We start from the raw sequence: 13,217 nt of genomic DNA, 5'->3' as shown, positions 1-13,217 counted from the left end.
TTGTGTAAGGCTTTAGGGCCACTTTTGAAACCGGTTTCCTAGGGGTCTTTTGGACCGTTAGATTACTAGGTTAGATGGATGGATAGGATTGTTTTGCTTAGCCTATAAAAGCAAGGCATTCCTTGTTGTAAAAATCAGAATTTGATGAATGAACAAACACAAGTTAGAAACCATGATTTCTACTAAACCTCTTTTGCTTAGTGCTTAGAGTCGGGTATTCTTCTTTCTTTGTGTGCTTGAAGATAGTCCTTGGGTATTTTCTTTCTTTGTGTGCTTGAAAATTATCCTTTAGTCTTAACCTAGTGGTTGTGTGCTTGGGTTAATTCATATCCCCATCGCATCCTTTACTCTATTCGATTGTAGAGTTATGGAACCGTGATTTTAAACGGATTCGTCGACCGTTCGATTGCAGTCTTCACAGTTTCTGTTGAGTTTTTATTCGTTTTTATCACGATTAAACAGTCCCTTTTACTGTCCAAATCGTATCAGTTTCAGTCCAGATTCGAGTCGTGAAGGTTTCACTTCAACAGTGGTGCCGAGGAGAGGAGGCCGTGATAAGGTGTCGAGTTATGAAGCTATAATGGTCTATTCTTGGTTGGAGGGTCAGAAAGTGAATTTGGGTAGTGTCGTGTTGCACCGTATAATTCAAACAAGTCTCACGGTGACAAAGGAAAAGTTGAGCACCACAATCGACTTACCCTATGGGATGTGGGTGTCTCGGTTGTTGGAGATTAAACGAGTGGTGGGACAAGATAGTTACGGTGTTAGTGCGCGGGGCTGTATGTGTGACAGGTTGATCAAGCTAATGGGTCTTGTTGTTGATGGACCCGAATTGATTCTTGCTAAAGACATTGAGAAAACCCAGGGAGATTCGGGTTTGGGAGCTGTGGAATCGAAATTAAAGAGTTTTATGAGTGGTTTGATGGAGAAATTTGAAGAGCATTCAACGAATCTAGCTACGGTGTTGTCACGGGTTGGACCATCTCGGTCTTTAGACTCGGGCTTGGATGCTAATCGGGTGTATTCTTGGATGGAGGAAGTGGACAAAAGGTTAGCGGGTTTTGAGAGGGAGTTGAAGGCTATTCGTGGGGAAGTGTTCCCACACGGTGATCGTCTCACTTTTCTTACAAGTCAGGGCAGAGCATTGGTTATGCATGGGAAAGCCATGGCGGGTGATCAAGCGCTCACGTTGGAGGCTACAAAAGCTCTTTCTCTGAAGGTTCTTAACTTTGAGAGGAGCATTGGTACTCTTTCTCAGCTGGTTCGGAGCTCGTTTGACCGTTTGGATGCCTTAGAGCACCGCACTAGACCCGACTACGTAAACCCGTACCGTACCCGCAACATTTGATTTCCTCTCGTCTTACCATCTCTAGCCCTTACCTTATTTAGCTTTCTTTTTATTGGTGTGTTTAAACAATTTCATTCGGCCCATTTTGGCAATGCACTTGTGGTTATGGCCCAAGTGTTTCATTAGACATGTGTTCATTCGGCCCATTTTGGCTTAAACATGTTTAATTCCTAAGTTGTTTGTATGGTACTTATCTTTTGGATGCTTATAGTCTTGCGTGTTATTTTTATTCCCTATGACGTTTTATCTCTTGTCTCGTCTTATATTATTCTAGTCATTTTTGATTTGTTCTTAGCTTTTCGATGATGTCAAGAGGGGGAAAGAACGTCTATAGTAAGCATCTACCTAAGCTTGCTCCTTGTCAAGACCAATTGTCTCTTAAAGTCCTTAAAGTTTCGGTTTTTGAAGAATCGTTTGGATCTTGCGTTAATCTTTATTATCAAGATAACGGTTTTATATTGAGGGGGAACTACACATTTAGTCACGATTTTAGGAGGCTTGCCATCATCAAAAAGGGGGAATTTGTTGAACCATATAGCTTATATGTTTATGTTTTGATGATGTCAAGGTGCTTTACATTCTATATACTTGTTGCCTGTAATCGTTTGTTAAGTGCTTTAGAATTAACCTATTACGAGCAACAAAGAAGATTGTGACAGTTGCATGAGAAGTTCAAGCCTTTGTTCAAGATCAAACGGTTCAAGATTCATTCAAGAATTATGTGAAGACGAAATTCGTCTAAAGATTAATTAAGCTTGGATGATGACGTAGCCTATACTCGAAGATCTCCTTGAAGATTAGAATAGTATAGGTGATTATCTCGTAATGGTAATCAAGAATGAGTTTCTTGAAGTAGTAAAGTTATAGCTTTGCAGCTATAACATTACTAGTAAAAGAGCTCAATGTTATAGCTCTCCTACTATAACATTGAGATGCTGAGTTTTTATACACGACTTATAATTGTTTCGAAAATTATTTTATAATTGTTTAAAGTTTATTTTAAATGTTTTAATGAAAGTATTTATATAATAAAGCCCGGTTTAGTGAGGAGTCCGGCTTTGTATTGGACGTTGATTAGTAGTCATGATGGATCAACTTATGAGTTGGACTTTGCTACTAATTAGGGTTCCAACATAGCCTCTCTTAAAAACTAAATTCTAATCATATGTTAAGACTATGGTTTGCACGAGTCACGAGGCATATGAGCCGTGACATCTCGTGTTACCTAGGGTATATTAGGTAAAGATTTTATTCTATAATAATATCTTTACATATCTTATATATCTTACTTAATATATTTGTTTATGGTAAAAGATATTCTTGTTTTAGGAAATCTTATCATAATCTTAGAATTTATAGTAAAGATAATATTTGGAAAGATTATATTCTATCTCTTAGAATATCCTTTTGTTATCTTTTAAGGCTTTTAGGAAAGAGAAAATAAGAAGATATGATTTGCATTTATATCTTATTATTTTCGGCTATTAGGGTTTGTGCAAAAAACGTGTAGCCTATTCCTTTCTTCCCTATAAATACTTTGTTATTTACAACATCTAAAATAGAGACCTTAAGCATAAAAATTAATTTCATCTTGATAGAGCAAACCGTGTGTTTTCTAAGAAAAACCGTTTTGTTATTTTTGAAAGGTCGTGTGTTTTAAAACTCGCATACTTGTTCTTATTTTATCGTTATAAGATAATAGTGCTTAGTTGATTTCTTAACTTGTTCATTAACGTGAACCTTTGTTAGAATCATTAGTGCTTTCTTATTAGCGTAAGTTAGTCACTCGAGTATTTAACGGTACTCATTGAGTTACAGCTAGAGTTAGTTGTACGAGTTGGGTTAGTAAATTTGTAATCCGTAGAAAGGTACTAAATTTATTAATCGAGAATAGTGGACGTAGGTTTCGACTTGTGAAACTGAACCACTTCAAAAACCGTGTGTCTCTTCGTTCTTTCGCTTGCTTCGTTTATTTCGTTTACTTCCATTAGTTGATTAGTTAAAGTTTAATCAATAAACTTTAAATAATCAATTACATACACATAATCGAAAAAGCTTTAAAAAGTTTTAAATCCTCAATTCAACCCCCCCCCCCCCCCCCCTTCTTGAGTATTTTGGATCAATACACATAATCATTATAACATTGCATAGACTAATCGGTCAGAGGTTATCAACCGTTTCAGGGGCACTAGATTCAGGGATAAGAACTAAGAAAGTCTTATTCAGAAATTCTGGTGAATTATTACCATTGAGGATAGCCAAGACAGTCCCAACAACATCATGCTTAATAAAATGCCAACACTCATGGAAGAAAATAGCAGGAATACCATCAGGTCCCGGAGATTTTAACGGACCAAGTTGAAACACAGCCGTACGAGCCTCCTTAGGAGTAAAACGAATGCCAAGTGCATCTCTGTCATCAGGAGAAAGGAGCCCTTTATTAATACTGAACAAATTTTTCATAGTAGGGCGGTACTCATCAAAAGTGATCTAATTCGCTCCTTCCTTAAAGAGTCTAGAATAGAATTGGACAAATAATCCCTTAATGCCCTCATTGTCAAAATTCCACTCCCCATTATCCATTTTAATCCCAACAATGTAATTCCTGCCCGCCCTTCCCTTAACCCAATTAAAGAAGTAATTAGAGCATGTATCTCCCTCCGTGTTCCATTTCATCTTGGCCCTCTGTTTCCAATATTTAGCCGAGACTTTAGAATACTCCACTTGACTAGCATATGCAGTAGTGAAAGTTCGAGTCACTCCCTTCGTCTCAATTTCATGGAGACCTTTAACCAAAGTGTCATCAAAATCACTTCATTTCTTATTTCATTCTTTCCTCTTGGAAATAAACCAAAGACGCATACAATTTCTAGCTCTTGATAACTTACGTATCATTCTGACGGTGACAGAGCCTGAGATAGGGTCAGGCCATTCGTTATGTACCAAGCGAATACATTCCTCATAATCCAGGTTCCAAGCCTCCATACGATAAGGTCTTCTACCATTACGAGTATTTAAATCTGTTTCAAAGATAATAGGCGCATGATCTGAAACTTGAATAGGAAGATGAGTAATACCAGAATTCGGAAAAATATCATTCCAAACCCACGATCCATAACCCTTATCAAGTCGTTCCAACACTACACTATGATCTTCCCTCTTGTTACACCAAGTAAATCTTGGCCCCTTATACGGAATATCCATCAGAAGATGCTCAGCCTTCCATTTATTAAAAAAAGCAGCTCCCGGAATCCGACCCTTACTACCCCCTATTTATTTTCTTGATAATCAACTTGGTTAAAGTCCCCTATAAGAAGGAAAGGGTTGTCAAAAGAGCGAATCCATTGACTAAGATCATTCCAAACAGCTTCACGTTTATGGGTGACCGGTTCGCCATAGATAAGACATAAGTACCAAAAACTACCGTTGCATTGCATGACTTTGATAATAATGAAGTTTTGACATGCTAGAAGACATTCAAAATTGGCATCATGTCTAAAGCCAAACCAGAGGCCTCCTTTGGTTTCATGAGCATCGACCCCAAAACTCCGAGAAAATCCAAAAGAACGAAACATAGGGTCAACTAAAGCTACTTTACATTTTGTTTCAGCTAAGAACATAAAATCAAAGTAAGTACTTGAAAGAAGCTCCCTAGTCTTTGCGATTGTAGGGGCAAAGGGAGTATTAAATCCCCTAACATTCCAACAAAGTGTAATACTACGGTTTTCTATGTCTATGGGTACTCTATCTAGTGGGACTTACTCTGTCGAGTAAGTAGCTTTTTACGCAAAACAGTAGTCTGCCTGTTTTACGGGATTGGTTAGTCGGGTTTTGTTAATAACGCGAGATTAATATAAAAGCTTCCGTCACTTTTTCCTAAACACCTTTATCATCTAAAAATCTTTCAAGAAAAGATTAGGAGTTACGTTGTTCGCATCTCTCGCGTTATTGGCAAATCCCACAGCTGGGTTCGTCGGATCGTCTTGTTCGTTATATTGTTGTGATCGTGGTGTCAAGGGTAAGCTTCTTGTATAATTTTCATAGTATTTCGTTGAGTTGGTTAAACCCTAATAGGGTAGATTTGGGGGATTTGGGAGTGTTTTGATGTGTTGGTAGTAATTATATGTATATATGTTATAGGAGCCTAGGAGGAGGATTCGTAGAGGAGAAGTTCTGATTAGCTGCTAGACGGTCTGTGGTGATTGTTATTCCAGGTAGGGTTTCCCTACTCAGTATTGTTTACATGGCATTATTGATTGTTGGTGATTGTTTTATTGTTGTTGATTGATTATCATAAAGGAATTGGCATTTGGTGAATGTGATGTTGGGGATGGTGTCCTTAACAGTTAGTGCAAGGACTTATAAATCTCTAAAAGGATCAAAGGGCATACTTTTTGGTATTATTATCAGTTGATCCACGTTTATCAATAACGGTTGGCTTGCTAGATAAGTTTGACGTTATTGTCATACAGATGGCGGTGATCAACTGGTCCCTAAAAGTCACACCTATAGGATGCGTTTGAGAGATGTGACGGTATGAAAATACAGTCATGTAGATGCCAAATTTGACTAACCAGTTAGTCTGAGTTATTTGACTAATAATTAGTCAAAATGTGATGTTGAGATATTTTATTTAATACGGATTAAATAATAATGGCTAAGGCGAATTAAGCAGTTAATTCGTAAATTGAATATAAGCGATTTATATTTAATTAAATGTATATTGAACATAATTATACAATATCGTCTTTGTCGGACATGTATTAATGTTTCAACTAATCCGTATTATTAGTTGATGCTTTAATAACCGATAACCGATGACGATTTATAACAAAACCGCGTCATATACATTTTAGCGATTTGCGAACCAGACCATGAGCTAAAACTAAAAGGAAGTGGAAGCCCACTTCCCTAGGTAGCCCATGGCCGGCCGAATGAGAGGAAACAAAAAGGAGACCCTCTCCTCACTTGTAACCTAATTGTCATTTGCAAAAACAAATTAGGGTTTTGAGAAAATTGCCTCTCAAAATTCGGATCTCTCATCCAACGAAAACTCACAAAACAATCCTCTCAATATTGCAAGGCAATTAGAGGATTCATTCTAGCACAAGGGCATTTCTCGGACAATCTTGGGTGCATCATTTAGGAGGAGATCTACTTTGATCTCTCATTGCCAAATTGCACTAGGACCGGAGGTTATTACTTAATCTTTATCGTTTCATTGTGTTTTTCGTTTATGACTATTAATCACGTATAAAATTTACGTTATAATCCTTAAATTTAATGGGTTTTATACGGATATTACCCCACAAGTGGTATCAGAGCGAGGCCACGTAAATTTTCATTGTGATTTTTCATCAAACGATCCTGAAACGTTTTTTTTGTCTTGAAATTCGTGCGGCAGCAGCGTTTTTTCCTCTCGGCAGGAATTTTTTTTTTTATCGGCTGTTGCAAATTTTGAAACCGTGACATGTATTTACACGGATGTTTGATATTGTTTTCGATTTGATATTATGCATATTGTTATTTTACACGATCATTATAGCAATATGTTTATGTTTTGCAATTTGTAGAATTGATTTTAATCAGTTTTGATCAAAATTGCGTTTGTTTTGTTTCGTCAAAACAGTTTTCACGAGGGTTTTGCATTTCCAGAAACTTTTGTACTCGATCGAGCAAGTTTTTAATCGATCGAGTGGTTTTTCTGTCTTGTTTTTACTCGATCGAGTCCTTGCTGCACTCGATCGACCACTTATAAAATCCTGACTGCTCGATCGAGATGTCCTCGTACTCGATAGAGCAGATTTGCTGATAAAAGTACTCGATCGACCACCAGTTTAGTCGATCGAGCACTTTCTGTTTGGCAATCCTCTCGATCGACTAGCAGTTCAGTCGATCGAGCCCTTTTGTTCCTCGATCGAGCACTTCTGTCCCTGGATCGAGGGATTTTTGTTCTGGCAGCTTTGAAAATTTATTCTTTTGTTTTAAATTTTCTTTTGGCCTTTATATGTACTTTATACGGATATTGTACACTCGCTATGATTGTGAAACGGTTCACACACGTACCATTGAGTTATTTTAAAGCGTATTTAAAGTAACGGATTGTAATAGATTAAAATTCAACTGATAGAAGCGGTTTTATCACATAATTTTAATTATCTTTGGTGGTTTGGATTAAATTTAACATAATTACGGAATTATGTCACGAATAAATTTGTTTTAGTTGATGCATTTTATTTACCGTTTATTTTGAATGCCTTGAATGCCATTTATTACGTAATTAATTAATTTTTTTTTACAAACAGTTGTAACTTAGTGTGGCCTTAGTAGAACGTGTTACCGTAATGATGGAACACGGTCTTGGTTGTATTTTGAGATCTCGTATCTCCAATTTTATTTCTTTTAATTACAGTTTTTATTTAGAATGTAAATAGGTTTATATTTGTAAATTTTAAATTGTAATTTTGAGAAGACCAAAGACGGAGACCGGATGCTCACTCCCGCTACATGGATCAAGATGGAACATCAAGACAAGCTTCTCGGGTCCAACGGTGGATTCCAAAGTTGTTTCATGTTCTTTTTATTAGGATAGGCCACACTAGGAATTTTTATTTACGTATTGCATTCTTTTATTTATTTTTCATAACGATAATATGCATCATATTCCGCCTAAAAACCAAACCACCTAATTATTGCATGAAAACTGACACATATAGAGGTCACGAGTTAGTTTTCTTTGACATTCTCATGTCACATGTTTTAAGCCATCACCCAAATTAATTCATTCTCGCAGACGCTAGTTATTCGTTCACTTAATATGAATTATAATTTAGTTGATGGGATCTTCCTCGTATAAACAAAAATTGAGAATAGTCTTTATAGGTCAAACTCCAATGAGTCCCTTCTTCGTCGGTAGGCATAATATGACCCCTTCTACGTCGGGTAAGTTGGAACTGATTGACTTATTTTATCTCAACACTATGGTCACTCGTACGATCCTGTGATTATGGTGGACTATAGATAGGATTTACGGAAATCTATCGACCAAGAGTTCTTACGGAAGAATTAGCTAAACAGTTGGCTTATCAATTTACAGAAATTGAGTCTTGGGATCACTTGTATCATTCTTGAGGGAGATCAATTATGCAAGTGCGAGAGTCTACACGTTAAAATGAATTTTAAATAGACTTAAATCACCTCGATGAGTTGCTTATTTCGTTTTGTGTTTTCTTTCCTTTTCAGTGTAGATCACGTTCACATAAACTGCTAATAACAATATGGCTGGTCACTTGAACGACCCAATGCCAAGTGCCACATTGGACCGTGAGTCCTGGCTTCGGATCTTCATGAATCAGATGAATCATCAACTCGATCGAAGAATGATGGATCAAACTTCGCGGATCGGGAGGCAAAGATTACGGAATCTTCGCCGCTGGCCGACGGAAGCTCAAATTTCTGCTGAGCCCATGCCGTCAAACCCAGGCCCCACGGCTGGAATTAACGAGATCGACAAGTATAACGATTTCGCCTTGGAAGCGGGTGCGATTAAAAACGTAATCATTTTTGCAATGGAACCCAAGTTGCAGAAACGCTTCATAGCCCAAGGTGCAAACAAGATTTTCACCACGCTCACCAAGGAATTCTCGAAAGCACCGAGAATCGTGACCTATGAGCATACCACTCGCTTCTTTGATGCGAGACTCCAGAAGGGCCAACCGGTTAGCCCACACATTCTCAGCATGATTGAGAATGTCGAGAACCTGGAGACGCTTGATTATAAAATCAGCGAGAACATCGTGATTGACCGCATGCTTCATTCACTCCACGATGGTTTTTCGCAATTTAGAGCGAATTACTATATGAATGATTTGAAGAAAAGTCCCCATGAACTGCACTCCCTTCTCGTACAGACCGAGAAGGACATGAAGTTCAGTGGGAGCATGAAACAGGATGTTCTCGTTGTGTCAAACAAGGGCAAAGGTAAGGGCAAAGTTCACCGGGCCTAGCAGAGGCAAACCGAAGTTTAAAAAGTCGGGTTCGAGGTAAGAGTGGGCCTGGTGAGTCGAGCACCTCATCAGGCACGACAAAGAGCAAGAATGAAAACATGGAATGCCATCATTGCCACAAGACTGGGCATTGGAGGCGTACATGTCCTGTTTATCATGAGGACTTAAAGGCAGGTCGTGTTAAACCTGTTGGTATGTCTTCTTCTTCTTCTACTTTTATTCATATGATTGAGATTAACCACGCAAGTTACGAAACTTGGGTACTTGATACTGGTTGTGGTTCTCATCTGTGTAATCATGTGCAGGGGCTCTCAAACATCGAACCCCTCGTAAAGGGTGAGGTGGACCTGCGTGTCGGGAATGGAGCACGAGTGGCTGCCGTCTCGAGGGGAACATACGTGATCCAGCTTCCTAGCGGATTTGAGTTATTTTTATATAACTGCTATTATGTACCCAGTCTTTCCAAAAACATTATTTCAGTTTCTGCACTTGACAAACTTGGTTTTTCATTTGTAATAGAGAATAATACTTGCATTTTCTCATTACACGATATGATTTATGGCAAGGCAGTCTCCATGAACGGAATTTATGTTTTAGATCAGACCACCGAAATATTACACGTAATGAATAAAAGGTTAAAGGTTGGTGACAAAGATCAAACGTATCTATGGCACTGCCGTATGGGACACATTAATGAGAAACGCGTAAAAACAGCTCATCAAAAATGGAGCTATCTCGGCCTTTGATTTTCAATCATTTGGCACGTGTGAATCATGTCTCATCGGTAAGATGACTCGTATTTCCTTCAAAGGTGTTGGAATGCGCGCTGCTGACCTATTAGGACTCATACACACGGATGTATGTGGTCCTATGTCAATCACCGCACGAGAAGGCTATAGGTATTTCATCACTTTCACGGACGATTTAAGTAGATATGGCTATGTCTACTTAATGAAGCACAAAAGTGAATCCTTTGAGAAATTCAAAGAATACCAGAATAGGGTACAGAACCTATTAGGTAGAAAGATTAAAACACTACGTTCAGATCGTGGTGGCGAGTATCTTTCTCATGAGTTTGATCAACACCTAAAGGACTGTGGGATTGCCCTACAGCTAACTCCACCTGGAACACCTCAATTGAATGGTGTGTCCGAACGAAGAAATCGAACACTACTTGATATGGTTCGATCCATGATGAGTCACACCGTGTTGCCTGACTCATTATGGGGTTATGCTCTTTTGTCAGTCGCTCTAATACTTAACCGAAGTCCGTCTAAAGCTGTTGACAAGACTCCATATGAACTATGGAAGGGAACGGTCCCTAACTTGTCCTTTATACGGGTTTGGGGCTGCGAGGCTTATGTCAAGTGGAGACACGAGGATAAGCTCGGCCCGCGATCGGTCAAGACATACTTTATAGGTTATCCTAAAGGAACACTTGGTCATTACTTCTATTCGCCAACCGAACAACGTGTTTTTGTTGTGGCTAGTGCGACATTCTTGGAGAAGGAATTTCTCGAGAATGCAAAGAGTGATAGAACCTTCGACCTGTCGGAGGTTCCAGAACCAAATACCGAGCAATCATTGGAGGAATCAATTCCTACAATCCCGGCTGCGGTGAATATTCCTGAGGAACCTAGGAGGTCGGGAAGAGTCTCTATTTCTCCGGACAGATACATTGGTATGGTCGAGGAACATGACATAGATGACATTCTACTCTTAACAAGTAGTGAACCCGCAACCTATAAAGGTGCCATGACTAGTTCTGACTCAAAGCTATGGCTTGAGGCCATGCAATCCGAGATGGACTCCATGTATGAGAACAACGTGTGGGATCTTGTTGACTTACCTGCTAAGGTTCGTCCCCTTCAATGCAAATGGCTTTACAAGATAAAGCATTCTGTGGAAGGTCAACAAGATATCTACAAAGCACGACTAGTTGCTAAAGGTTTCACCCAAGTGCCAGGTTTGCACTACGATGAAATTTTTGCACCCGTAGTCATGCTGCGTTCCATTCGGATTATCTTAGCGATTGCCGCTTTTCATGACTATGAAATTTGGCAAATGGATGTGAAAACCGCCTTCTTAAACGGCTTTTTGGAGGAAGAGTTGTACATGGTACAACCCGAAGGTTTCGTCGATCCAGAACATCCTAAGAAAGTGTGCAAGCTTAAGCGTTCCATTTATGGACTTAAGCAAGCATCTCGGAGTTGGAATCATCGCTTAGACCAGGTGATTAAAGAAAATGGATTTACTCGATCGGTCGAGGAACCATGTCTATATATCAAGTCGAGTGGGAGCAAGATTGTCTTCCTAATATTGTATGTTGACGACATACTCCTGATTGGGAATGACATACCTCTCTTAACTTCGGTGAAAGTATGGTTGAAAAACCATTTCCAGATGAAAGATCTGGGTGAGGCACAAAGAATTCTGGGCATCCGTATCTATCGAGATAGGTCACGTCGGATGTTATCTCTCAGTCAGGAGTCTTATATAGACAAAGTCCTAGAGAGATTCAGCATGACTAACTCCAAGAAGGGGTTTCTTCCTATGGCTCCAGGGGTGCATTTGAGCAAGTCTCAGGCACCAGAGACACCGGAAGAGAAAGAGCGCATGACACGGATTCCTTATGCTTCGGCTATAGGATCAATCATGTATGCCATGATATGCACACGTCCCGACGTGGCATATGCATTGAGTATGACAAGTCGATTCCAACAGCATCCAGGTGAATTACATTGGCTGGCTGTCAAGAACATTCTTAAGTACCTACGGAGGACTAAAGATTGGGCATTGACTTATGGAGGCCCTCAAAAGCTATGCGCAACCGGTTACGCAGATGCTAGCTTCCAAACGGATCGAGATGACTCGAAATCTCAGTCTGGATTCGTTTTTACTCTTAATGGCGTTGCAGTCAGCTGGAAGAGTTCCAAACAAACTGTTACAATAGATTCTACGACTGAGTCCGAGTACTATGCCGCGTCTGAAGCTACAAAGGAAGAGATATGGATGCGTCAATTCTTACATGGACTATCCGTAATGCCTAGTTCGAATGACCCAATCACCATCTATTGTGACAATAGTGGTGCCATCTTCCAAGCCAAGGAGCCTAAGTCTAGCAACAAGTCTAGACATGTACAACGGAAAGCTCATCTAATCCGAGATTACGTGGAGCAAAAGGAAGTAGTGATAGAAAAGATTGCTACAGATGATAACATAGCAGATCCTCTCACTAAACCATTACGACAAGATAAGCATGAAGGGCACGTCAATTCCATGGGAATTAAACGTGTTCCTAAGTTGTAGTACTCTTTTATGGATTAGATTCATTCCCTTATGTACTCTATACGACATCATCGTTTTGATATTTTACATATTTTGTTTTTCATGTGGAATTGTACGACAATTTTTGAACACCACAAAGTGAACTGAACGAACATTATATTTTTCAGTCCTTAATTGCCCACATGAGCTGATAACTCTGGCAATTATTTTGTGACGTTGGTTGATGGTGGGTTCAACGAGCCATAAGTCAACCGGTTGACTGACCAATCACAGAGGCGATTTATACGGATATTTCGTAGGACACAATTGTGACATCGACGTGGAGTCCTAAATGTTTTATAACATTCGGTGCCCGGTCGTGGATAGGACTTCCATGGTGATCCTAAGAGTCGATTTTTTTGACTATCGACTGTCTCTTGAGACTAAGGCAGATTTTGGGTGACTTTGGTTTCTTTCTCACGGTCATCCGTATTAGGGGGCCAAGTAGATTTTTTCTGGGTCATTTCATCTTTGTGCTTAGATCGGAAGGAGTTCGAGTTGAAGGAAATATTCAGCCTTTATCAGGTACTCGATAT

General features: G+C 39.3%; 1 protein-coding gene across 1 annotated transcript; it reads right to left on the bottom strand.

The window, feature by feature from the left end:
* Positions 1–3,838: 3,838 nt before the first annotated feature.
* LOC141641372 (uncharacterized) lies at positions 3,839–4,552 on the bottom strand. Its single transcript, XM_074450036.1, has 2 exons — positions 4,237–4,552; positions 3,839–4,134 (listed from the first exon to the last, which is right to left on the bottom strand). Exons 1-2 carry the CDS (start codon positions 4,550–4,552, stop codon positions 3,839–3,841), a joined length of 612 nt encoding a protein of 203 aa, XP_074306137.1.
* Positions 4,553–13,217: the final 8,665 nt, after the last annotated feature.

Source organism: Silene latifolia, chromosome 2, assembly GCF_048544455.1.
Source record: "Silene latifolia isolate original U9 population chromosome 2, ASM4854445v1, whole genome shotgun sequence".
NCBI classification, from domain to species: Eukaryota; Viridiplantae; Streptophyta; class Magnoliopsida; order Caryophyllales; family Caryophyllaceae; genus Silene; species Silene latifolia.
This window is presented reverse-complemented; position numbering and strand designations above follow the sequence as displayed.